Raw genomic sequence first — 26,619 nt, forward strand, 5'->3', positions numbered from 1 at the left:
GTACAGACCCAGAGGAAAGGGATGATGTTGTCCTTTGCTATGGCCTGCAGCAGTCGGGGTGCTCCAGTGAGGCTCTGCAAACCTGCTCCACAGGTGGAGAAGAAGGAGCCTACCACAATGACCCAGGGCGAGGGCCACGAAAGGGTGCCCACCACCAGGTTCTTGTTCACTGCATCCCCGTACCTGCAGAGAGCAACGGACAGACAGTCAAAGGAGCATTTTGACACTCACTTTACTCAGTGTTTCAAGATGTCATTTAAATGTATTTTCTTGATTAGAAAACATAGAAGCATCAAACCATTTGAGATACTTTTCCAGACAAATTTCAACATTTCAGACACTCTTGATTTACTGTTTTCTACTTTCACCTAGAAAGATGCAGCTCTTAACAAAAAAAAAGTGAAAACAACAGAAAAAAAAGTAATGCCTAAACCACCCCACACTATCAGAAAACTCAACAAAAGCTATTGTTTTTTTTCAGTTTGGTTGGTTAGCTTGGCTTGTTGGTTCAGGGCTTTTTTACCTCCCCTAGACAATTATATCCACAAGCACTGCACTGTTTGTCCACTGGAAAGAGTCCATCAGCATGAAGGAAGTGTTCAGGAAAAGCACTGGCAGATTCTGGTCTTTTACTGATTTTACAGACAGAAATGTCTGATAACTAATAGTCTGTGAACAGAGGTAACCAAATGCCAAACTTTGTCCAGTTACTGATGACTAACCGGGTTTCTGTGCAAGAAAACAATCACAAATGCCATGAGGAAATACTTCTTCCTGTGAATATCACTATGAGCAATGCAACATCTGGAGGTACAGACATGGGCTATCTGCCTGTCTCCAGATTTTTCTTTGGTATGGGTCAGAGAAAGTGCTGGTTGTTGACTTAGGAGACTGTAGTCAGCAAGTGCAAGAAAAATTAAAGCAGCTTTGTAAGGTATTTGCTAATGTACCATAGGCTGAAATAATTTCACCTATCTTGCACATACTACTGATGCCACCAGTACCTTTACAGAAATTAGGAGTAGTGCCTCAGATAGCAATAAAGGCAAAGAGCTCACAAACAGTAATTTTACCAAATTCAGTAATCAGCAAAATAAGAATAATGAACAAGAGAAAAAAAAAGTAAGGTTCATGTGGAGAAGAAGAGAAAGAAAAAAATTAGATTTTATTGTTCTGCTTCTTGCTTCTCTTGAGAGAAGAAATAAAGAGTAGAAATCTAGAGTTCACTCTAGTTTCTCTTAGGGATTTGATCTTTGAAGGAGTACCCGTAGAAAATTAAAAGTGTGTGTCAGTACAAAAGAGTATGTTTGGGAGGGCTGGGGTGGAGAAATTGAGACACCTGAGGGAATCATGCCAGAAAATACCTAATGCAGGAGAACTCCCAAGGCACTGTTCACAATTCATTTACATACAAAACATGGCTTAAAAGGCATTCAGAAGTAAAGGCAAAAAAAGAAGGGGAGAAGCAAGATAGGAAAGAATATTATCTTCTCCACACAGAAGAAAACAAAGGACAGCACTGAAGCTGTAAAACGTACTTATCTCTCAGGACCACACCTTCTATGCAGGCTCCAAACAGTAAAACACAACTGAAGTCTGGAGTACAGAGCGCTAAGGAAACAGGCTTTACTACAAAGATGAAAGCCACCAGAGAAAGCACTGTGCTCAGTCTGTGCCTCTGTCCCACAGCATTCACACTGCAGCATCTCCAGAAGTACATGTCGAGTGAACTGGTGTCTCACTACTCATATACGTTGCCTAACATCACAGTGACAGTTCCTATTCTAAGCTCCATTTTGGACAAAAGATGGTTTTAAAGGATCTAACTTCAAACGAGAATATACTGATTTAATCTGCTGGTGTAGAACAGCAACAGGTATTAAAATATCTTTTCTCTCTCCTCTTCTTTTGTCTGAAGCTATTTTGAACATATAGTAAACTGTCATAGGATCACAGGATGTTAGGGGTTGGAAGGGACCCAAGGAGATCATTGAGTCCAACTTCTCTGCCAGAGCAGGACCACACAATCTAGAATAGATCATAGAGGAATGCATCCAGACAGGCCTTGAAAGTCTCCAGAGAAGGAGACTCCACAGTCTCTCTGGGCAGCCTGTGCTCTGGGACCCTTAACATTAAAGAAGTTCCCCTTTGTATCACTCTGCACTTTCTCATTCTGTGGTCTTTGATAGCATTCACATCACCAAGTGTTTGAATACTGGGTTATGAAGTTGTACTATTTCCACGTTGGAGGTACAAAATAATTCAGAAGGATTTTGGATCTTGCATTCCAGCGAGGTTTTTGATGTCGTGATTTACATATACATGAACGCTTAGATCCCAAACTCTACCCCTCAAATCCACTGTGAAGTACAAAGGGTAATAACGGAGGAAGATTGATCACTCCTAAGAATTGTGAAATAAACCTTCCACTGGGTGGCGCAGGAATAGCTGTGCATAAAGTTAACCCACCACAAAATTAGGTTCGAGCTGCAAATACTTCCAACGCTGAAGATGGGGTTACATCTGCCACCTGCTGTATCATTTACTAAGTCCACAGGAAATGTAGACTTCCCGACACAACGTCAGTTCTCAAAGCAACACCTGGAAAAGGCTGTGCCCCTAAGAAGCTGGGACAAGGGAGCTGGGATCCTGCATTACAGCTTGCTAAGTTTGGGCAGAAAATAGGTTTGAAACAGCAGAATGTCCAGGAGTCACGATCTTGGCCAATTGCCCTTTGGGTGGAAATTATTCAGAAAGCTCTTACAAATAAACTTTTAAGTCCTTGCTCCTATAATTGGCTTTTTTAAAAAAAATCCCTCCTAACTTCCTGTGTTAGTAAATTTTCATTTAGGACACCAACAGCTAGATGAAAGACTCTTGCTTCATCTCTTCTCTAGCAGGACACAAAAGATGAAGACAGTCCTTACTACGCAAAGTTCCTCTGGTCCTAAGCCCTGAAGAATTTAGCCACACGTGAAATCCAGAAACTGCAACTGAGACAAAGTCTGTTCCTACGAACACATTCAGGACTTAGAAATCTGGTATGAGGAACTGCTTTTAACTCTGCAAGTTAAGTGCTCTAGTCTCAGTGGAAACAGGCAGGGAACAATTCATAGCTATGTGAAACTCACCACTGAGCAGTTTTTAACACTTCCACACCTGCCAGATGGGAATGTGTGTAACAATTATGGAACAGGATCAAACCAGATGAATGTATTCAAAACCAAGGGTGGGAAAAATCAACAACCCAATTTTGTAAGCCAATGCAAGATGATTTTGTTTCACTGACTTGAAAATAAATACATAATGTCACTGGTACCAGTGAGCAGCTGACTCTACAGACAGACCTCTCCCCTACCTCTTCCAAAAAAAACCCACATGGGAAATAACTAGCTGAGTTTCTAACTCACATTTGTCTTGCAGCATTTAGGGAAGCCTATACTCCTTGACATCACTCAGCTAAAATGTGTTTGGTTGTTGCTTTTGGTTTGTTAAAAAAAGGAATGAAATTTATGATCTCTCCCATTTAAAGACCTTCCTCATCTTAACAGTCCATGGTGTCCTACAATAAAATGTATACCTCTACTCCACCAGCCTGAAAAGCTACAGATCACTGCATAGCCAAGATCGGCAATGGAAATGCAGAAGAGAAGGACTGGTTACTTTTTTCCTCACTGACCAGTCATACTCATACTGATCACACAATCCCCCCAAAACAGTCATACAAATCACACACCATCATTCATCTGAGTCACGACATGCCAGGACTCTGCTCGTTTTGAAAGGATACAGACTAGTGATGTGGTAACAATAGCAAGAATTGTTCCAACAGGGATGGATTTCTGTGCATCTTTGAGGTCACCTGACCTGTTTGAGCCAGCCATGATACCTGAAAACACATTTTGGATGCAAGATCACGGGAGAAAAGAAAGCTCAGAGACCCAAGATGCCCACTCAATCCCAGTATTCTCACCTGTCACTGAAGGGAAGAAGATGCCAACCAGCACCATGAACGAAGTAGCTATATCTGAAAGCACATATAGGTGAAGGTTGTTCTTCTGGCCTGCTACATCAACAGATGGGTGATGTGCTTTCTCCAGGATCTCTCCTTTCTCCAAATAATTGCTCCATAAGTTATCTTCAATGTTATTATCACACCACAAAAAAAAAAAAAAGAAAAAGAGAAGCATGTCTGTTCAAACCTGTTTTCATCATCATGGGTTCAGATATGAAGGCTATACATGCAGCAATCAACATACATTAAGACCTACACAAGTTACATGAATTAAAGTTTTATTGCATGCTTCTAAGGGAACCTGTAACAAAGGCAGTAAATATGTATGGGTAGCCTGTATAAGACTAAGTACTTAGTACTCTGTATTATTACTGACTGGAACCTTATTTTAACTTCACCCCTATTTCAGTCCCAAGAAATACTGTGACTATTTTCAGTGAACCATCATACCCCAGTGAGGAGCTCAGAGAACCCAAAGCTGCAATACTGACCAGCTTTCTGGAGAAAAACAGATTTGTACTTTAGATAGTGGAAGAATGACTGAATGATGTATTTGCCATTTGAAATGTCACCCATAAATGCTGAGTCCATTTCAGAAACTAGACTACTGCATTCTGTGAGGAGAGGCACCTTTGGCACTGAGCATGGGCACAGAGCAGCTGTTCTCTGGAGCTCCTTTCAATAAAGAACTTTCCAAGGATATTATCTCAGGAGCACGTAAAGAAAGAGGTACACTGTTTTTATACAAGTGCTCTTATCTTTCAGGACATGATCTTAACCTGCCTAAAACAGAGAGCTGCAGCAACAAAGAGCTCTGCACAACTAACTACTTGTTCATGATAGTATAGCTCACAATTACAGCTGACTTCCTGCTGAAATGATGAGATGTACAAGGCAAATTCAATCAATTTTACAGCAGACAAGTACTGTATCAGGACAAAAGTGCTGCCTGCTCTTTTTAAGGATTATAAGACTTGGGTTCCTTTATTGAGGATAATTTTCTTTACTGTAATTACACTTTTTTCAGTCCTTTCTGAACCAGCGGGGAACAGTTCAACCCATTTCAACTGCTCAGCATGTGTTCTCTTTAATAGAAAACCCCCTATTCTACCATACCTTTTAAAATGCCACTAGCAGCTCCTGGAATTCCTGCTATCTCAGAGACGTTGTTATATAGAAAATATTCATCACAGTTCTCAGTGGTTAAGTTGGTAGTGTGGCAGAAGAGCTCCCAAAGCTTGGAGGCCACAGTAATGTTATCCTTAACAACGGTCTTCGCACAAACATCAAACTGATCTCTTGACAAAGTCCTGTTGCCCAACATGCAAATCCTGAAGGGAAACAAGGAAACCAGTGTTATAAGGAAACAGGCAAGCAAAATTCACCATTCTCCATTATTCTTCTTTTATATCATGGAGTCCTTAAATTGCAATAGTCTGTTACATGACTTCTCAGCTTCAAAAAAGATGCTGGCAGCAGGACAAGGACCATGTATTTGTTTCCTTTCAGGTTCAGAAGTATGAAAGCTACTTTTCCAACAGTTTTGGAAGAGCTACATCAGAATTACTGAATTTAGTACAGTTACCTTAAACAGAGGGAAAGACTAGGCCAAGGTTGTTGGCTTTTGGTTGTTGGTTTTTTTTGGGTTGGGGCGTGGTGGTTTTGGTGTTTTGATGGAGGTTTTTGTTTGGTTGGGTTTTTTCCCCCCAGTTAAATAGAAGTAGTGGAGTGGAAGAGATCTGAAGAGAACTGGCATTTCAATTACTAAAGACTGAAAGTATCTACAGATATTTGGAATTCTATTATCCTGTTTTCTGTATACCAGCACTCAAATGACCTCTGATTTTCTAGCTTCAGAATTAGGAAGGTAAATTTCCATCACAACACGAAAATGTGAACAATCATTACAATCTTCTAGTGCCTGCTCTGCTTCACCTAACCACAAATGTAGTTTATTCCAGAACCGAGTAACTGTAATTCACTTCCCCAAAGTGAATGGCAATTTAACCTCACAGACTGCTGCCATTCAACTCCTCTTTCCAGTGCCAGAAAACACTGACAGGAAAAAAATATTGCAAAATACATTGTTCCTTCTATTTTAAATTAGTTTAATTTATTTAATATGTCTTATAAATTACCAAGGCCAGGAAAATGGAAGAGATAGGTCCCTTCCTGTTCAGTTTTCACACTTTTCTGTAACTTCAGAGAAGTCTTCCTCTTCAGAATTAAGAATAAATACAGTATCTAGTTTCTTCACCCAAAGAAAAAAAAATACAGCTCAAGGAAGAAAAGCAAAAGATAAGAACATTCAAGAACAATCCAAGAGATAATGAGAAAGAGAGGTAGAAACCTTGTTTTATTTTTACCGCTGTAAACCTGCCACTGTTGTAAAACTTGAGGTATTTGGGGCCTGATGATTATAAAGGGAGCACTTGAGGGACGCAAGTGCTTAGTTATGGTCACAGCACTGAGATGGAAGTAACTATGCAGACTCAACTCCTGTTTTCATTCCATTCACTTCTTGTCAACAGTATCAGGAAATACCATTTGCCTTTCTGTCGAAGCACACATCTCCACATTACTGCTGCTGCTCCCACTTCAAGAACCCCAGTTACATGGTCAGCAGCCAACACGCACAGGAGCATGCACTGTGTGCAGAGCAGCGCTACTCCTATGCAGCCTCTTCTTTCAGACTTGGGGAGTTTCACTGGAGCCTCAGCATGGCCTCAACATTGCCTCCCACATGCTGAAGAGATCCTTGTTTCTGAGCGAGCAGCTGCATCACACCACCAGACTTTCCAACCACAAAGGCAAGCAACACATCATCTGTGACTGGTCTGGGGAAACCAGACTTGCCAAATTGCTTCCTGCAGACTGCTGTAAACAAACTAGCAAAATTCTTGCTAAAATTTGACTCCATGGCAATAGGCCAAGATACTGGACTGTCTTTACAGGAAGCAGAGAAGTGCCAGTCTCCATCAATCTATACACTCACAAGATTTCATTCTACCAAACAGTTTAAGAACATAGTAATGCATTCATTTTAGCCTATGAGGCTTCTACTCCATAAGCTCTGCATATGGCACTCTACCATGGTCACAACACACAGCTGAAAAAATCTGGAGTAACTCACAAAATAGGTAGCTGTGAGAATATATTAGGCACAAGTTTTAAGTAACTTCCATAGAATTCCACCTTCCAGACCTGCAGTCAAAGCTATTTCCCCATCCAGAAGTATTACTCACGGAAATTCAGGTGGATCAAAGATGGACTTGATAGCTCCAGCATAAATGGACAGTATGGATATCACTACGCAGGCCAAGAAGAGGGAAGCAAATTTGTTAACGTATTTGACACCCACAAAGACCACCACTGCCATCAGGATGAGGAACACAGTCCCATAGACCCTCATGTTGTTTAGCATAGCACTGGATGCGTCATGAGCACCGGAGGGATGAAAAATTGCTGCTTGTGGCACAATGTATGTCTGAAAAAAGAAAAGAGCCAGCTGAACAAACAGAGGAAGAGAATTCTGTCCACATAACTGTAGTGATCTCGTACTTACAAATTTACATCACCTTCCAATCTGTAACATGCCCTTCACCAAGAATCTTCAGCTTATAGGAAAAGCCCATTCTATTTCAGTAGCACAACTGAGCTAGCTTCACCAGTGACGAGCATGTATCTTTGGTTAAGTCATACTCCATCTGTGTTTTCACTCTGGCTATTCACAAAGTGCATAGCTTCCAAAGGGAAACACACATGGTAGGGAACCAGACACGGAGCCACCACAGAACTTCTGTGCATACATGTGGGACAAGAATACTGGGGGATGTCTACATGCTATTCATCATAACAGCAGGACTACTGCAGTACTACTCACCAATAAAATCTCAATGGCACCAAGGATATACATTGCTCCTGCAAATGTTGTTCCCAAATAAAAGCACAGCCCAACAGCTCCACCAAACTCAGGGCCTAATGACCTGGAAATCATGAAATAGGAGCCACCAGCTACAAAACAAAAAAATTGGAGTAAAATTACAATGTATTTGTTGTTACACATTAAAAAATAACAACATTTGACATCATGTATCTGATTCTTTGGGGGTTCACTTGAAGTACCCTTTTGTTAGCACAAGAGCAACTACAAGCCAAATAAATTCATCTTTAGCCTAATTGATGCTAAGAAGACATACTAGATATGGACAGACATACTGAATATGAATTCAGGCTTTGCATCTGAGCTCAAGCAAATTTATCGGGAATAAAACCACATTACCAGCTCACAGTAACTCTCCTGTTGTTTCTGAAACACAGCTGAGAGGTTTGCTTACTACACTTACCTGGAACAACACCATTTGTGGCAATAGCACTCATTGATATGGTTGTCAGCATAGTCTGGAGAAAACAAGGAGAAGGAAGCATTGTGTCAATAGCAGTTAACAACTAATTTCTTGGTAGGGTAAAGCTGTTACTGTCTACACAATACAGTATTTCTCTTTATCCTGCATTTCTACAGAATGTATTCGACAAGTCTTTGTCTGAAAGAAAACAAGGGTAGGATGAATTTAATCATCAGGCTGTTGAAACTTCTGCTTGAGAGATGACCACTGCTTTATCAGGTCAAACAATGGGTGCCTGCAGACAAAGCAAGATAAAAGAGCACAGGTGTCCCTCCACATGCAGAACAAGGCAGGCAGCTGTGACCTGGGCCAAGCATAGAAAACAGCTGTTTGGTGAACAAACACCATTTTTAAGACTGTATCTACACTAGATACAGCATGTCAGTTTAGAAATACTACCAAAAAACAGAAGGGAAAAGGAAAGCTTCAAAAAAAAAAAAGAACCAAGGGGAAAAAAAAAAGAAATCACAAGGCTGCAGACACAGCAGAACTGTCTGGCACGAAGCTGGCTTTTCTTTACATACACATCTACAATGCAGCCTCTCCAGTTTTCTCAACAGCTTCACAGAGCTTATGTCATGGCATTACTTTACCTATATACTTACACAACAGCAGCAAAGCAACACAATCAGGAAGGACTGCAGAACTCCAGCCATTCCTACCATCCAGGTCAGCCGAAGGAAGAGAATAACCCCAAAGATATTCTGCATGCATGGTAAATACACACCCATCAGGGTGCCCATGCTGGGTGACTGAAAAAACAGAAAAGTTCATTGACATATGTTAACTGGAATTGTTTGAAGCACAGATGACCACAATTTCCATTTTTCCAATGGCAGAAAATTAGGAAACATAAGCTAAACACACACAAATACTTTACAGAGCATGAAGCAAACTCTAAACCCACGGATTTCTCAACAGACTGCTGACTCTATCACATCTTCACAATTTAAGGAATTATACTCAGCATTTAACACAGATTATAACAACAGATGACAAACCTATTTGTTGTGTTGGAGAATTACTGTTTGTAGTAGAAAACCAACTGAGTTTTGCAGACCCTAAGTAAGATTCCTCAGACTTATCTCCATGCTTCATGTAAAAAAATACATTCGTAATGTTTCAACTAGAAAAAGACTCAGAAGCAATTTGGAGCTATATATAATGTATGTTCTTCTGCTTTATATATTCCATGGAAAGCAACTTAATCCAACCAGGTTTGATGCTTGCTTAACATCAGGCTCTGAATTACTTTTGACAGTGACTGAGACAATCCAAGTTAATTACAGCAACTTGACAGCAAGCACACAAGCGACATTCAACACAGCATCTTGCAGAACTCTCCTTTGCACAGCTTTTGTCAGAGAATGGTCAGTTCCAAAATGATGTTGTCAAAATGCCACTGCTAAGGTTTTTATTACAAGGAATACTAAAGCATTGCCTGCCCTGGTACACGTAGCACTACCAGCACTTCAGAGACCCAGATCTGTGCAGTGTCATGCCAAGACATTTCACTGCTTCTGCTTTCTGAAGTTTCTTTTGCATTTAAAATTACACAGAATGCTGAAGCACAGGAACAGAGACCAGAACTTCTCAAAAGCTCATCACTTTTCATACTTATTTCTGCAAATAAACCTGAACTCCAAAGCATATCACTGATAGATAGCATTTAAAGATACTCATCAACAGTCATCTAAATGAGAAGGATATTAAGGAAAGATGACAACATTTGTTTGACTTCACACAGTATTAACTACATGCAAAAATAAATAGGTCAGATGCATCCTTACAGACAAATTAGTCATGAATCAAAAGCCACAGCACTTAAGCGTATGACTCTTAAAGCCATAAAATAGCTGTCTAGAACTTTGTCCTTGCCTTGTCTTCACTATGGAAAAAATAATCATATAAGTTATGTCAGAAGTGTATTTTATAACACATGCCAAAATCCTAGACAAATCAAATGGTTACAAGATCACCACGTCAAAATCAGCAGCCTCAGAATTTAGTGGTTTGACTTGCACTTCTATGTAGCAAATGGAAATGTAGAAACAACAGGAATTGTTGCCCAATTTTCTCTGAAGTCCTTGTGTGACTAAGGATAAATCAGATCAGCTTCCCCTATACACACTTCAGCTCGGGTGAACCTCCTCAAGTGGGCAACAGAGCCACATGCTGACAGTTTGCAATGGACTTAGCCTATGAGACCTACCAGCGTGGGGCCAGAGAGCTGGTAGCCAGCTGTAAATCAGCTGTTCCAATGCCACAGACCAAAAAAAACCCTAAAACATCACCTGCCATTTGTACAAACACTACCATCCTACAGAACTAACCTGATCAGCTTTGTCATATTTATCCATAAGGACAAAAAGCATTTTTGTCTTCTGATGCCAACAGAAATGACACCTGCACTTCAATACTGGTCAGGGTACAGTAAAGATTTTTAGAGAGTTGTTGCAGTGATACAGTCAAATAGGATCTTGTAAGGGTATCTTTATAGGCCACCTCTTTCCTCAAGAAGGGGAAAGTTAGGTATTTTTGATCCAAACACCTTCATCTGATTCACACTGCCTCATCAACAACATGCTAACTGATAAAGGAACAAGCATTGGCAAGCAGTGGGCAAATTTTGCCCTCTATAAGGGTTTCCTAATGTCACATCAAAGTTCTCTTTGTCTTTCTTAAAGAGATATTCCATGTAATTTTGTCATCTATCTCACCATTCATCTGTCACTCATCCCGCTCCACCACCACTGAGCCCAGCAGTAATATGAGGATCTGTGAGGTAAAGGATTTCTAAGAGTTTGTTAAAGCTGGCATTTGAGGAAAGGAAAAAAAGCTCAAGCTATTGCTCCTACACATGACGAGCAGGTGGAGCACAGTTCTTGTGTGTTCTATGTGACAGTCTTCCAAGTAGGAGCAAAGCAGGTGAGCTGTCAGCCTGCCCTTTACACATCTCTCAACATTTGCTCCCCCTGCATAAGAATTCACCACAGCTCAGCTTTTCAGCCCTCTGTGGTCCCTGCAGCTTTGCTCTCCTGTTCATCATTCTCTTCCCCTCCCTCTTTAAGCATTTTCTTATGCAGATCAAGTTACCAGCTGGCTTCAGCCACAAAGGAAGAGAAACTGTGCATTAGTTGTGTAGCTGCAAGCCTACTGCAGAGCAGAGCAGCCTTGGAAATATATGTGCCTGTCTGAAGGCAAAGTCACAGCATTACTAACTGTACCTCAGGCACAAGAGTTTACTCTGGATTTTCTTACCCTGTGCAATAAAGCATACTGGTATGAAAGAATGATCCACAAATACTACTTGACCCAGCTTGCCCATAGCAATATTTAACACCAGTAATGTGCAGTGACTTGACTGGTTTTTAATAGCATCTTACAATCAGTGAGTGATCCTAAACCAGTGCTGGTCTGAACAGAACAGTCTGGTCTGAGAAGGGGCAGTATCTTCAGTCTCAATAGATGCCAAATGAAAAATTTAAACATTTCATGCTGCAGAAAGAAAACAGAACACAGAGACCTTCTGAAGAATGCTGGGTTAGCTCAACCAAGAAGAGAGAGAACAATCTGGAAACCAGTCTCTGTTTCAGCGTGGCAGATGATGTATCTGTTCACTCTAATCAGCTGCAGACACATAATTGATACAAATATTGATCGGAGTCTGAAGGACACTCTTTCCATGACAGGTTATCACAGCACTTGGCTGCAGGGCTTAGGGACATTGATCAGTGATGACAGCTCTTGCAGTTGCTCTGTAGCGTGAGGACAGACAGCAGCGCAGAAACAGAATGCCTTATTAAAGACACATGAACTAATACAGTTAATTTAATTGTTTCCACCATGACAAGGGGATATTTTATAGCACTGCATCTATTAAGTGCTTTAATAGAGGATGGTATTTAGAAAAGATAAAAAGCAACCCAATTTCTACCCTACTACAGCAAGTAGTAGGAGTTTTACCCAATGTGTTTCTAATTAAATGCGTTTCTAATTAAAGACATTTGTGGGAATGCTGACACAGGGCACTATGTTTATACTAAGCTGTTCTGAAATTGTCTTGATCTTCATTTGCATCCTCCACAAAGTGCAGCAATTATTCCAAGACATTAGAAGGGGAATAGTCACTTAATGTATTTTCCAGAGCCTGTGGAAACATTCAGGTCTCTGTTGGTGTTGTCTCTGTGGAAAGCAGGTGCTAACCACCATGATCTCCGCACGCTAAAGCACACTGTTCTCTATTCCTTTAAGCTTAAAATATGGAAGAGAGGTCTCATTTCTTTCTGTAGCCCCCTCAGGGAATCGGCCATTTCATGTGCACACAGCTGCCTGTCTCTTTTGCTGTGCCTGTTTTTCTCTATTGGTTTGAAGGGTTGTTGTTTATTCTGGGGTTATTTGTTTTCCTTTAGTTGAGTGGACATGTTTTGGTGGGCAGGGGTGTGCTAGGTCTTGAAAAGATGTTCACTTCAAGACATGACATACTCAGACAACTGCATATTCACTGACTGAAAGGACTGCTTTTTCTATTCCAGTTTTGAACAGTTCTGAAGTCTGCTCTCACCTTCCTTGCTCCAGTTCTTGTCTATAAGCTGCCAGTTCTCCTAAGCGACACGTCAGAGCAGGCAGCTTACTTTTTGTTACACTGTCTGAAAATGGATTTGCTGTGAGTATCCAATACAGCACTCAGTGAGTCAGTTAATGCTGGCACTTAAAACCAGAACCTGCTTGGTGCTGGGGTGGCTATTCCCAGCAGATGGGAAGGACCAGATAACAGCAGGGCATTGATTTATACTTCGAAGATGATTAAAAACAAATGTGTAGAAGAATTTCACCCACAGTTTCTGGCTACCTTCAGTCCACAGCACTGTGCAGCTACTGCTTTAGAATTTCCTGATTTTAATGGTTATAATTATTGCCCAAATTAATATTTGACCTTCTTATATTCTACATTGTGTTTAAAATTTCATATTGCTTATGGCAGGAGAGGGAGAAGAAATTCAATCTACAGTTATGAAAGTGCAGCTGATGCAATTTATCCCAGAGACTGACACGCTAGGCAAAGAGTCACTGCACTGTTTACACAAAAAACACCAAGATATTAATACAGGAGGATACTGTCCCTTTTGGAATGGTTACCCAACCCATTCCTCTAAAAACATCAGAGAAGTATGTGAACATGCACTGTTGGGACATGGGAAAGCTTAATTCAGAACAACTCAGGCATTAAGCCCAAGCTGTATTTTAGCACAGAATCAGAGCTTTAACAAGGACAACTGTCCTTTTTTTATGGCAGCAAACAGCTTGAAAATATTCAAATGTTTACAGAAATCATACCTAGATGTAAAAACACTGACACCAAACCTTACATGTTACTCTCCTGGGGATTTAAAATAACTTCTCAGTTATAACTTCCCTGTAACTTGCCCCATTTTCACCTTAGGAAGCTATACTGCATTTACGTTAATCAATTGTACGCTGCAGACCCATCACCAAATTCTTATATGTGACTCCCTTTCATACTAGACTGCATCTTACCCTGGTGTTGTAGACAGGCAGTTAGTAAGCAAATAAACATCAAAAGTGATCAGAACTTTCTCCAAATAGTAAGGACTGTACCTATTGTGTCCCCCCACACTGTCTTTGGTTGGGTAACAATCAGTCTGCTTTTAACAGGAGGAGGCTGAAAGTTACTTTAGATCATGTGACAGCACCACATTTACAGATGATGCCTACATCATTCCCACCAAAAGCATGCTAAAACAGTGATGCAGCTCACATACTAGTGACGTGAAGGTAAAAACTTCACACACCCTCTGCAAGCATGGCACAAAAGAAATTCACAATTAAAAAGTTTTGAAGTAAGCTCACAGTACAAGTATGCAGTTACTGCACTCTTGCAGCGATGTCATATTAACCACAATATTATAGCACCTTACTGCACATGGTCTCAGATAAAACTGAAATTTAAGCTTCAGGCTGACTAAACAATTTCATTAACCTCAGTAATTAAACAGTGCTAAGTAAGAAACCGAGGTACAAGAGAGCTGGAGTCTGGCATATAACACGGGGTAAAAAGCATTGTCTTTGAGAACGACCTGCTGGCATTCAACATTTTGGCTTCTATCTCTTTTCAAAATGGCACAACCTATAGAATCTGTAGAATCCAGGTATTACCTTAGCTTTTGGGAAAACTTTCTTTTGATAACATCTGCATGCAAAGTGACAAGCCTGCAAGTACCATAAAATGCAACCGTGCCACTTGAAGGGTACCGCTAACAGAAACGTTTGCCTGGCTGCCAGAGCACTAAAAAGAGCAGTTCCAACACAGCCCTCCTGATAAAAATCTAACTACCAACAATCAAACCCCACCCTCTACCTGGCTATTACAAGGCCAACTCAGACGGGCTAACCACCTAAATTCAGACCCTTTGGAGCACATTTCAGCTCCCTAAGTGCCTAACAGCAGAATGACACCTGAAATGCCCCAGGGTGTCCAATCTGATCTCCACCCACCGCTCTAGAAGGGTGTTGCCTCCTGCAGAGACGTGTCAGATACCGCTGGGCAACTAAAGCAGCATTAGGAAAAATCTGGTATTCGGTTTTGTTTGTTCACAGCTGAAAGCCCATTCTCCTTATCTAACTCCATATCAAGCTGCTGGGCACAGTGCTTAACCACTGCATCAGCCCCATTTCTTTGGTAACATCTGGTTACCTACAGAGTTCTATGTTATTTCTTCCCAGCGCTCCTGACAGAGTTTACGATAAAGCAAAAAGGAGTCTCACTCTGCAGGAAATCACTCCATTCACCAGCTGGCCATGGAGAGAATCATGACTTACCTTTGATACTTTCTTCTTCGAGCCATCAGTACTTTCTGCTTCTTCATGTTCCTTAACACCTTGGGTAAGATTTGTGTAGTTGACCAACTTGCCAAGCAGAGACGACACTTTTGGTCGTATATCAAGCTCTTCCTGTGGAAGAAAACCAGTCACCTTCTGCAATTCACATCATTTATGAAGAGTGGCTGAGGTCACACCTTCGTTAGCATGCCTGAGGCTTGCCAGGGAAAAATCATGCAGGGAATGACAGAGTATTTCATTGTGCCTCAAACACTAAGGACAGGATTTAATTTTCTGAGAGGAGGACAATTCTGACAGGAAAAGCCTGTGCCAACAGATCTGCATCCTATGCACCCTTCTCCTTGGGTGCTGAAAAGCATGAGTTGCAGCAACAAAGTCTAACCCTTGGGACTGTAAGGAGAGGATTGTGTACCTTGCACATACCTCTAATGCCAGCTTCCATCAACAGATACTTTTTAAAAGGTCGACTTGCCAAACAAACCTCATTTAGTAATTAAACTCTGGTCACTGCTGGCATGCATTACTCTGATAATATTATTCCACTTCTCAAACTGTGCTACCTAATATATGTGGATCTAGATAGAGCCCCAAAAAATCCACATGTACAGAGGACTCACACCTTTACATTCATCCCATCCCACTTCTGTTTCTGAAAGCAAGTTTGAGGGTAAATATTAGAACAAAATTGTTCCCTTCCTTCCCCTTTGTCTTGGAGACCAAAATGTCTTACATGTTAACTGCACAGTAGGTAATGTACAGCAAAGAGAAACCACTCTACACAGGAAATAAAACCTGAGTCATGAAGATCTCACTGGAGTTCTATCTTCCTGTTTCTGCTACAATCATTAGTGTTATGTGCTTGGCACCTAATGGCAGAAACTGACCTCAAATATCCCTTTTCTTATTTCTCCTTCTGATCTCACCTGCACTTCACAGTTTTCAAAACCTGATTACAACTCTTTCCAGAAAGAGGTTGAGGTGAGATGCCTGCTGTTCAGCTGAGCAGCATGGCCTTTGGGGTGCTCCTCCCTCTCTTTAGTACCACAGAAAGAGCCTGCAGCCCTGCTGTGGTACTGTGCTACTGCTGATGAAAAAGGCAGGTGTCTGACTAGCAGCCGCCATGCCACAAGAGGCCAACCCTCCATGACCTACAAGTGAGTTTATCCTGATCACAGACTTCCCATGCCTTGGAGGGAGGAGACACCACAGCTGGGAGCATGCTTCAAAGTGCTTTATCTCAAGCACACTGCCTGCAGACATGGTTGCAGCACTTCCCCAGTGAATTCTTATCCAGCAGCAGGTTAGTTATACTTGTCCAGGCTCTACACCACACAGCTCAGCTCTGCGGGTGGCAGCCTGGCAGGGTGCAGGGCCAGCTCAGGCAGCCTCACAACAAGTTCCAGGGCAGAAAATATGGGATACATGCCTCCAGTCTTGCTGCAAAGCTGCTCAGAAGCTAAGTTGGAAAGCAGCTGCTAAGCCATACAGATGCTCTCTGCACTACTCCCCAGCACCTAAGCTTCTAAAAACATTTTTCAGGGACTTGGTCTTCGCCCACCATGATGCATTTGCATCACGATATATGTGCACTTCATGCAGTGCTAGTAAGGAAAAGATGGGGAGGACTGTGCTGAACTTGTTGTGACTGAAGCTGGCCTGCCACATGAGACTCTGGTCCTCCTCACTTCCCACAGAAACACCTGTACTTCTCTGCCTCACAATGCCAGAGCTTCTCTACCACATGAGGTATCTCTGCCTACTGGTATTTTGGACGAGAGACAGACGCCCACAAAAAAGCATGTGAGGGAGGAACCTGCATTACTGAAATACTGCTGTTGTAATAATACAGGAAACCCAGGCTAAGCTGAGTACCTGAACATAGGCAGAGTCCTACAGAAAAAGCATGATCTTTCTTAACACAACAAATCAGCCCATGCTCATTTTCCACACCGACTAGCCCACAGTGCCACAGCTTCACTATTTAAACTATTTAGGTCACCTCTGGTCTCATTACATTTTGCTACTTATACCTCTTAACACACTGAGGACCTTTACATTTGTCTTGAGGTGAGAGCTAGGTACCAATCCACTGCACGCAGCTTTGCAGTGTTTGGTACTCCACTGAATACAATGTGCTCAATCCCTCCCAGTCTGGAAGATCACAAATCACATGAAAAGTATGAAACCAGTCAGAAATTACCTCAAACAAGGCCAGATTTCTGTCATAGTAATCACCTCCCTTGCTAGCCTCTGTACTGTTCAGGAAAGGACTGTTCTCTTTATGGTTGCCATGACCTGCAAAGATAAAAAAGCAGCAGATTTTGGTAAGAACAGAAAGAGATTTCCCAAGGAATCTTCGTAGCCTTTAAGAAATCTGTAGGGGATAAAATTCTTTAGTCAATTAAATCTGTTTCGTTTTAATATCTAAAATTATGTGGAGCAGTGACAGCTGACAAAACAATTCTCCAGCACTTCAAAATCATTACTAATGCTAGAGCAACTTCCGAGAGTTAAGTCCAAACTGATTAAGTAGATTTAGTCAGACTGAGCAATCTAAAGACAAGATTCTGCTATTACAAAAATCAGTCAAAGCCTCCACCCTTCTTCTTGTTGGTGATGTTTATTTTTCACTATGCCCACTAATCCCAAGCACCAAACACATTCACTTCATGATGCCTTTACCTTACTGCATTCTGTTCATTTAGGCCATGCATTCTCTAGACACATGCTTCTAATGCTTCTAAGTTACAGCCTAACATTAGGTACAGCAAAAGCAAGCATTAATATACGCAGTGAATATCAGTACAGCTTTTATGTAACGGGTAGTAACGTAGGTTAAAAAAGGCACTGTAGTGTAAAATGAGCTCTGGAGAAAAAAAAACTGAAAAGGGGAAAAAAAACAACCAAAGGATTAAATCAATTTCAGTACTTAGACATCCTCAGACCTGTAGCTCCCATCACACTCTGCTTGACAAACAAAGATGCCTTTCTTTTGCCTATAACTCTTTTCTCCATGCTCTTTCAGCCAACACAAACTAAAGAGATTTCCAAGAGTATCTCCTTAAGGAAGGCTCAATCCAAGGAATATTTTTTCTCTATTTACAAAAAAAAAAAGGTAACCATTAAAGAAAAACCTTATTATCTCAAATGAAAATACTGCAAGTTAAAGAAGTGTTGTATGCTGAATACATAAAAGGCAAGAAATTTAACAACTGGATTCTGGGGAACATGTTCTCAATTATTAAGTTAGACAATTCCACAAGGCTACACTAAATCATTTTAAAATAGTACCAGTCAAAGTATTGCTACATTTTGAAATCTGATTCAGCTCACAAAATGAAGCTAATAGGAAATAGAAGAGTCTTCCCCTACACACAGTAATCAACATATACCACACTGTTACAAAACTAATTGCTGTAAGCAAAACAGTGATGAGAAAATTCAGTCCTCTTCTTACTGACAGGCAGGGAGAATGAAAGCAGCACAATCTCCCAGACATTGCTCACAGGTGTTTTGAACACCCCAAAACACAAGATTCACAAACAGAGGTCTTCTTAGGCTTCTCAAAGTACTTAGCGGACCAAAAACAGTTGTAGACCGCAGTCTGATGCATTTCCTTGCCTGCTGCTTTTCTCAGAGCTCTGACAAGTGAACACCAAAATGTTAATTAGCAGCTGTCTTGCACAAGTGGGCTCAGCTTATTTGCTGACCTGACCTACAGGCAAGAGATGGTCACATTGCTGTACATTGTAGAATCGTCCACGTGGCTAGAAAAATACCAGTAAGCTTAGCAACGCAGGCTCAAAATGTTTATCAACTGCAGCAAAGGCAAATATTTACAAAAATTCAGCACATGCTTGCTGTATTTGTTCTGTCTACGCTGGCAGAAGGCATATGCAAAATCAATTTTGTTGCAGTACATGCTGTCAGTACTGCTGCAGTCCAGTAAGGATGAATGTGGTGAAGAGCACTTGCAATTTTTGCTGAGGAAATGAAACTCCACTTCCTGTCATATAGGGTTTTACTCATTAAACTGGACACAAATGATAGTGACATCAGCAGCAATACTGGCTACTTGATTGCTCAAGACTTTGTTTTGTGCAGTACCTTCTCATCATTACACTTACCAGACACAGCAAGCTCATGAGTAACTTGGTTTTGCTTTCTTGTTTCCTAAATGCTAGCTCTGGTAATTAAATGTTTAAAAATTAAAAAATCAAACCAATTAATTTTCAATTTTTTTCATCATTATTAATTATGGGTTTTAACTGAAATCCCTGCTGTCTTAGTTCTCCTCATTCTTCCAGCTAGAACCTCACCACACAGATGCAGTTTACCACTGTCTTTAAAAAGCGTAACGGGCTTTTCTTAACTCAGAATGCCTACAGAAACTCTCATCCTGCATAAAATCAGATTCTTGTCAGGATAACTCACACTAAATCTCAGATTTCTATGCAAGATGACAACTGCTTTGCTCTTTTGAAACACCAGGTCCCTTATTACCATGACTGGCACTGCCTATCCTCAGTTAAGAAAGATTACTTCATGCCACCCGAGTCTGACAAAGATCAGTGACTTGAGATGAATCTTCAAGTTAACTGGCATTACTTTTTAGCAATATTTTCACTTTGCCTCCAGGATTTTTTTCACAATCAGTCTCTTCGGCTCTCCCTCAGAGCTCCCAGCTTCCCCCTCTTTCTCCACCTGTGTTTTCAAGCATCACCCAGTATCTCCCCATTCAACTTTCCCACTGAATTTGACTCCTTGATGTGCTGCTCTTCCTGCATACAGAAAGCCCAAACAAGGCAAACTGCAATAGACAAATCAGAATCAGTGACTGGAAAGAGAATATTGTTCTTCCAATGGCTACAGCATATTTTTCTCTCAATGGAAAAATTCAGATGATGGAGAAATACAGTTAGCTTTTTGTCACATTCACAGCACTAGCTCCAGTATCCTCCAAATACCTACAGGTTATGAACTGCTGTGGACAATTAAAAAACAAAAGTGAACTTCCAAACTCTATGATTCCGCTAACCCAATGAAGTGCCACACTAACCCCCTCTCAAACCCCGTACACTTAAACAGGAAACAAAGGAGTGTAAGCTCTTCACCATTAGATCTGATTTTAACTTCAAAGACGTGCAGAACTGGGTTCTGCAGAGATCTGTGTGCATTCAAGAAGAACAATGCACTGCTAAGTTGCATACAAGCTAATTAAAAGACAGCCAAAATCATCTTCGCTACAGATGCACATTCAGTGCAATCTCTACTTTTCAGTCATGTCCTAAATCACAACATATAAGCTTGTCTTATTTGCTCTCTTTCTGTATTCTGTTTCCAGTTTCACAAGTAAAATTTAAGTCAGATGACTACTTCCTCAGCAAGGATCACAAATGTGCTTTGACAACACAGAACAGACTGCAGCACAGTATACAATACATACTGCAATAAAAAAGTGTCTGCGATCTTTGGTCTGCCAATGAGCAACACCAGCAGCTTCAAAGAGACTTACTTGCATGGGACGAGCTTGTTATCTCCATCACTTTTGGAAGAGAGCGAAGGTGACCTCGGAAAGCTACTCCGGGGAATTCCTGCCCCAGCTTCACATGAGGACAGTTTACATTCTGAAGCATGAAGTCTCCTGGGCAAGGCCCATCCTGTGACATGCGTACAGTTTTCCTCATTCTTAGAAATCAAGTCTTTGGTCTTGGACCGGAGCTATGTGGTGTTAGTTTTCATCATGCAACACTGTTCTGCAAGGAACATTTCTTAAAGAGGGAGCTATACACTCTGCAACAGAGAATAATTTATTTGCCTTAGACCCTAATGAATTGCAATTTTTTAAAGGCAGGCAAACTATATTCCAAGTAAGTTAATGTTTCCTCTCCACTTGCTTCATTGCTTCTCATTGTTCATTATCTTTCAATAATTAAGGCATTTTATTTCTGACCGCTACCAGTTCTCTTCCAAATCAAACAACTCTATTTGCAGCCACTGCTACAATTACACAGCTGATCTGAACATTTCCCTGAAGTTTTTAATGCTCCCTTACTCAGGTACAGACTCAGGTCTGCAGACCAAGGTTCAACATGGTGTGGATAACTTGAGTTCCACAAAACATCAAAGATGGTTCATGAAATAAACCTTAAAATCATAAATGTGCATACTCCCAACACACACAAACACACAAGCCCAAGGGACAGAATAAAAGCGGTAAATGGATGTCCAAACTTTTATCTCAGTGCCAAGAAAACACAATGTGGAAAACTGAAGCACATATTCTACTGACTAGCTTTGGTTTGTTCTTCTCTAAAAGGTTTGTGTTGTCTTTACTTCAAAACAAACAAAACAAAAACAAAACAGAAAAAGAAGAAAATTAAGCAGAGGACAATGTTCGCATTACTGCTTTTCTTCTGGATAGTAATTTCACTGCTTGAACACGCTGAGTACAAGTCTTCTGTGCAAGCTATTGTGTTTTCCTTGGTCTGAGGGATGAAACACAGAATTTAGATAGAATTACAAGCAAAACACATATATGAAAGTGAAATAGAAGACAGATTAGTGAAGATAAATGAAAGATGAACAATTAGGCAGAGAGAGACTACCATTAAGAAATACCAAGGAGCTTCACAGTGATAAAGTCTACTTATCCAGACTACTAAAAGAGCAACTCACCCTGTGAGAAGGTGGTAGGAACAGGCTGCATGACTTAACTTGCCGAGCTTTTATTCCCATCTATTGTCAGTTTCTGAGCTCTCTTAGAGAAAACCACCACACCCCTACTTCATTATGTTCAGTTAAATAAGGGGAAAGTAGTAGGTCTTAAAACAACTTCAGATCTTTCCATTTGGACATGACTAACTCAGAGATGCAAACCACCTTCTTATGGAGGCCTTATCCACATAAGAAGGGATGTTGAAGGCACAGATGGTCATAGTCTAGCTTTTGTTTAGACGGCATAGATAACAGAGAAATACAGTAGTGCTAATGCAGTAAGGCATAAAGCATTAAAAATTACTCTCAAGAGGGCTGAACTTTGCTAATAAAACTTGTTTCTGCCACTTTGCTTTTACATGCAGCTTTCTCAGCTAGTTAAATGCAAGCTGGTAGAGACACATACACCATGCTCGTGGCTTTCAAAAGGAATGCAGAGACTCTCAGGCATGCTTTGCTGGGCAAGCAAACTGGCCAAAGCTCCAGATATGGCTATGTCCTGCAATGATGGCATGCAGAGTTGCCCTAATCCTCCCTACCTGAAATGCTGAATGCTAACTCTTAACTGAGGGGCTACAGCTCTCTAAGCAAATTTATCAAGAATTGGTACAAAGCAGAATTAGAAGTTAAACGCTAGGCCTGACAAAGAAACCTGGTGGTTTATTTACCTCTTTGTTACTGACAAATAGCAGATAATTACTAGAAAACCATCTCAAAGGCCAGCCCAAGACTCCTCCCTTCAGTCTAATTTAATTTCTGGAGCAGCGTTAAGAGCTAATACAGCACTTGTAACTGTACTATGCATGTACAGACTCCTTTGTGCACACCACAGTAGAAAACAACTGAAACATAAGCATAGCAGCTAGCATGCCTTCTTCTGCCATTCAGACACATCCTGGGCCACAAAGCCTGTGATAACTGGGGACAAGAATGGAGCCATTTTCATGCTAAGAGAATATTTAAGCTTAGAATTACTTTTAATTAAAAATAATTTAAAACAATATGTAATTCATATTTTAAATATTCTAAATCAGAAATGAGAGTTGATACCCAAGCAGTCGGTGTGGACTTCCTTTAACCTTATTTCAGCTACCTAAACATCAGGCAATTACAGTCAACTAATCATGTAGGCTGTCTTCTTACACAGAGACAGCTGAATTAGCTGATCTCCCCAAGTGCCTCCCCTGTCCATGCACTTTGGGATGCTGCACATTACCTCTAAACAGAGCCTAAGTTAAAAACCTAATTTATAGGCCATTTAAGATATGTGAAATTTATCCCACTTTGGAAAGCAAGTCAGTTCTGCTCTGTTTATGTTTTTCCAGATTTTAATGAGTTAAAATGTTCTGCAAATTTTGACACAACTGGTAATTAAGACAGAATTCGGTTTCATTTTTTGACCACAAAAAGAAAATAGGTTTGCTGCATTTACTATCCTCTAAGACCTAGAGGCAAACGAATACACCCAAGACAGGTATTCCACAAGGGTGAAGAGTTAGAGGAACGATGGGATTGGTGCAGACAGGGATAATTTTCAAGTAGAGTACTTCTTCATTTCATAATCAGGTAATTTTATTAGTCACAAGATTATTTCTGAAGACATGTTTACAGCCTGAAGGATAAAGTTTTAATATAAAAAAGCTGTCCATGTCCATTTTTATTACACTTTGGTGTTTTGGCTTACTCCTAAAAAGAATGACAGTTCTAACAGTTCTTGAAAAAGCACTTTTCAGATGTAACAATGCTGCTCCTTTTCCAAGCACTTCAGATAAAACTTGGTTCCCTCTCAAAGGCTGTGCTATATCCAGACAGAATTCTTCTCATCCACGGCAGTGAAGCTTTGCAGAACTGAGTATTACTGAAGAACAGAAAACCCTAATCAAGTTTCTTGGCCTTTGCTAGTTAATACCAATCCACTTAAGACCTTGAACTACCAGATCTTTTTCAACGAAAGTGGCAGAAGGCATGAGCTCTGATTTGCTGGCAGATCCAGTATCTTATGAAAGTAACAGCCATCGCTGCACTAAATAACAACCTGTGCTCCAACAAAGCTGTATGAGAGGAAAGAGTAACAGAATGAAAGGATACACCTCTACCTGGATAACTTCTAGGCAGCAAAGACTTCCTCCCTACTTTAAAGAGATGCTCAAACTACCAGTTACACTGACGATACTCAACCCTCACATGCCAGACACACAAGCCTACAACAGAAAGCACTGCTTAAAGGCCAAAGGACATTCATGTTTTTTGTAAGGATATAGCATATTCATTCACCATGTTAGGATTAGTAGGTAATATTATTTAGTCCACTCTTAAACTGGTGTTGCCATTAAAGTTCTGAGGTTAGTGGATTTTACCCAAAAGTAAAGGTTGCGCTTGTTAAAAATCATTACACTTGACACTGCAGATACTATGGATACAGTTACAATCTGCTTTGGCTCTATAGAAGTGACACAAACAAAGCAGATTTTTGCCAAAAAGTAAATTAAAAAGCTGTATTGCTGATAATGTGTTAGCTCCACTCTAAACACAATCTGAGTTCTAGAGACTGCACTTGTTTCTGTTCTGCATGAAAGAAAGAGGCAAAACTTTCCCAGACTACAGCCTATGCAAGAGTCAGGCTGCAGCACAGTACAGAATTAAGTCTACAGAGGAGCACAGAATTCTGTCTTATCCCTAAACAAACAGGTATGAAGTTACTACCAGACTTCTACTGTACTTGGCAAAACTAGAGAATACCTTTTCCCATCAAGTTGCCTGATACTATACAACTCAAAGGATTTAGCAATTTAATGACCCTTTGTTTCAGAAAGTGTGGTCTTATTCCTCCGCAAAGATACATCGATTTTCAGAATACTATAATCCTTTGCAGGTATTAACACCAAGAAGTACTTACCCTTTAGCAACAGCTCTTTGCCATTTCCAGTAATTTGATTTACCATTATTCTTCTTTCTGCTTTTAGCACATGCTCTAGTACATGCCTTCTCTGTGAAGTCCTGAGGATTGGACAAGTTTAATGACACCATATCCCCAAAAGAACTTTTTCCACATCCTCTGATGAACTGACTGCTGACTGAGACTGATCTCTTTCAGGAAGCAAAAGGCTTTCTTACAGAGAGCTAGGCTAACACTGATATAATCCTGCCATTATAATCCTTTCAATAGTGCAAAAACATCCAAGTGTCAGGTTCTTAACTGAAAATGCTATTTGTGAAATCCAGACCTAGCTGTATTTAAAAGACATCTTACCCTCTGTTTGCACACTTGGTCAGGAAAGACTGTGCCACAAATCTGCTGTATGCTGAGTGTGGACACAGACAGAGATTTAAACCTGCTAACGCCAGGAAAAGTGTAGCTCTGTGACGTTAGCCCTCCAGGCATTTCAGCTTTCAAGTGAAAACAGTGATGCATTTCTTTCCATCTTCAATACTTTATATGTTCATCCATTAATGGACAAATCATATGCAAGATTAAAAAAAAAAAAAAAGGCCTCATCATGATGAAATGAAGGTTTGTATAAGACACTTAAGTACGTACTAGCTTAGTGATTCTAAGCAGTTCATAATTACCTGAACCCACTCCATCCTACTCTTTTGTGAGGAAACCACTGGATACCATACCAGCACACACCACACTGACACTCACCGAGGTTATACAGTAGGTGCACTCACCAAGATTGCCTGTGTAATTAAAAATGCCAAGGTACTTTTGAAAAATTGGATTTAGGAACATCACTTAGGAGCTTTCATAATAGAACCTGTCATTGCCAGCTGAAAAAAAAACAAACCTAACAACAGAAGAACCCAAACACTATGAAAACAACCTTTGTACTTCACTACAATCCACTTCAGAGGTTCTTTCATGTGGAACAACTCCAAATAATTTCTCATGACTATCCTCCCTGAAACTGTCCCTTCACATGCATGAAGGCACCTCAGATACAGCACAGGGAGAAGCACTCTAGATTTTTTTCCTGCCACAGGAAAAGCCTCTTACCTTGCTGTCAAGTATTTACACTTTCTCTGAGACAGCAACATACATCTACAAGACCATCATGCAGATTCTAAGCAATATTCAATTTACCTTTCTCTCTTAATAGCAAATACAGAAAAATGTTTTCAGCTCTATCTCTGTGGCTGTGCAGTAAGAAAGATGAAGAAAAACAACAACAAAAAAAATCCAAAATCAAAAACCCTACGCCACAACACATCATAATTTCAGACACATCTGCTCCCCTCTCCAGCTCCACATGTATCACAGAAACACTTGTACACAGGCACAAACCATGCCGTTAAAACAGTGTGAACAGTGACCATCAAGTCAATACTGCCACCAGCTCAAAACACTTCCTACAAGGCACAAACAGAGAAATGAGCCAAGGTGATAAATACCTCCAGACATACTGAACATAACAGAAAACGGGAGGTTTAATTACTTTCCAAATGTTATGGCATTACATATATAAACAGATAACTACTGTCCATTGCTGGAAGACAGTAGGAAGCCATCTGTAATTCATTACTGCTTATTAGGAAGGCCTGAATGTTTCACTATTGTTTTCACTTATTTCACATAGAAGGTGTTGAATATCAGACATCTCTTACATTTGAGAAGTACTT

The 26,619-nt window shown here is 40.5% G+C and overlaps 1 protein-coding gene across 2 annotated transcripts in view; it reads right to left on the reverse strand.

The window, feature by feature from the left end:
* SLC12A4 (solute carrier family 12 member 4) overlaps nucleotides 1-26,619 on the reverse strand; it is a 47,936-nt gene that overhangs the window by 12,253 nt on the left and 9,064 nt on the right. The window contains exons 1-12 of one of the 2 annotated variants that reach the window (XM_064160410.1): nucleotides 20,798-20,984; nucleotides 17,483-17,577; nucleotides 15,262-15,393; nucleotides 9,027-9,173; nucleotides 8,362-8,416; nucleotides 7,899-8,029; nucleotides 7,261-7,502; nucleotides 5,132-5,346; nucleotides 3,974-4,138; nucleotides 3,791-3,889; nucleotides 1,539-1,596; nucleotides 9-183 (exon numbers count right to left, since the gene is read on the reverse strand). In XM_064160410.1, coding sequence (XP_064016480.1) covers nucleotides 9-183; nucleotides 1,539-1,596; nucleotides 3,791-3,889; nucleotides 3,974-4,138; nucleotides 5,132-5,346; nucleotides 7,261-7,502; nucleotides 7,899-8,029; nucleotides 8,362-8,416; nucleotides 9,027-9,173; nucleotides 15,262-15,393; nucleotides 17,483-17,577; nucleotides 20,798-20,969 — 1,686 coding nt within the window. In that variant the 5' untranslated portion in view covers nucleotides 20,970-20,984. Of the gene's footprint in view, nucleotides 1-8; nucleotides 184-1,538; nucleotides 1,597-3,790; nucleotides 3,890-3,973; nucleotides 4,139-5,131; nucleotides 5,347-7,260; nucleotides 7,503-7,898; nucleotides 8,030-8,361; nucleotides 8,417-9,026; nucleotides 9,174-15,261; nucleotides 15,394-17,482; nucleotides 17,578-20,797; nucleotides 20,985-26,619 lie in introns of those variants that run through there. The other variant, XM_064160409.1, reaches the window with a different exon arrangement.

The sequence above is a fragment of the Pogoniulus pusillus genome, chromosome 20, assembly GCF_015220805.1.
Source record: "Pogoniulus pusillus isolate bPogPus1 chromosome 20, bPogPus1.pri, whole genome shotgun sequence".
Lineage (NCBI taxonomy): Eukaryota > Metazoa > Chordata > Aves > Piciformes > Lybiidae > Pogoniulus > Pogoniulus pusillus.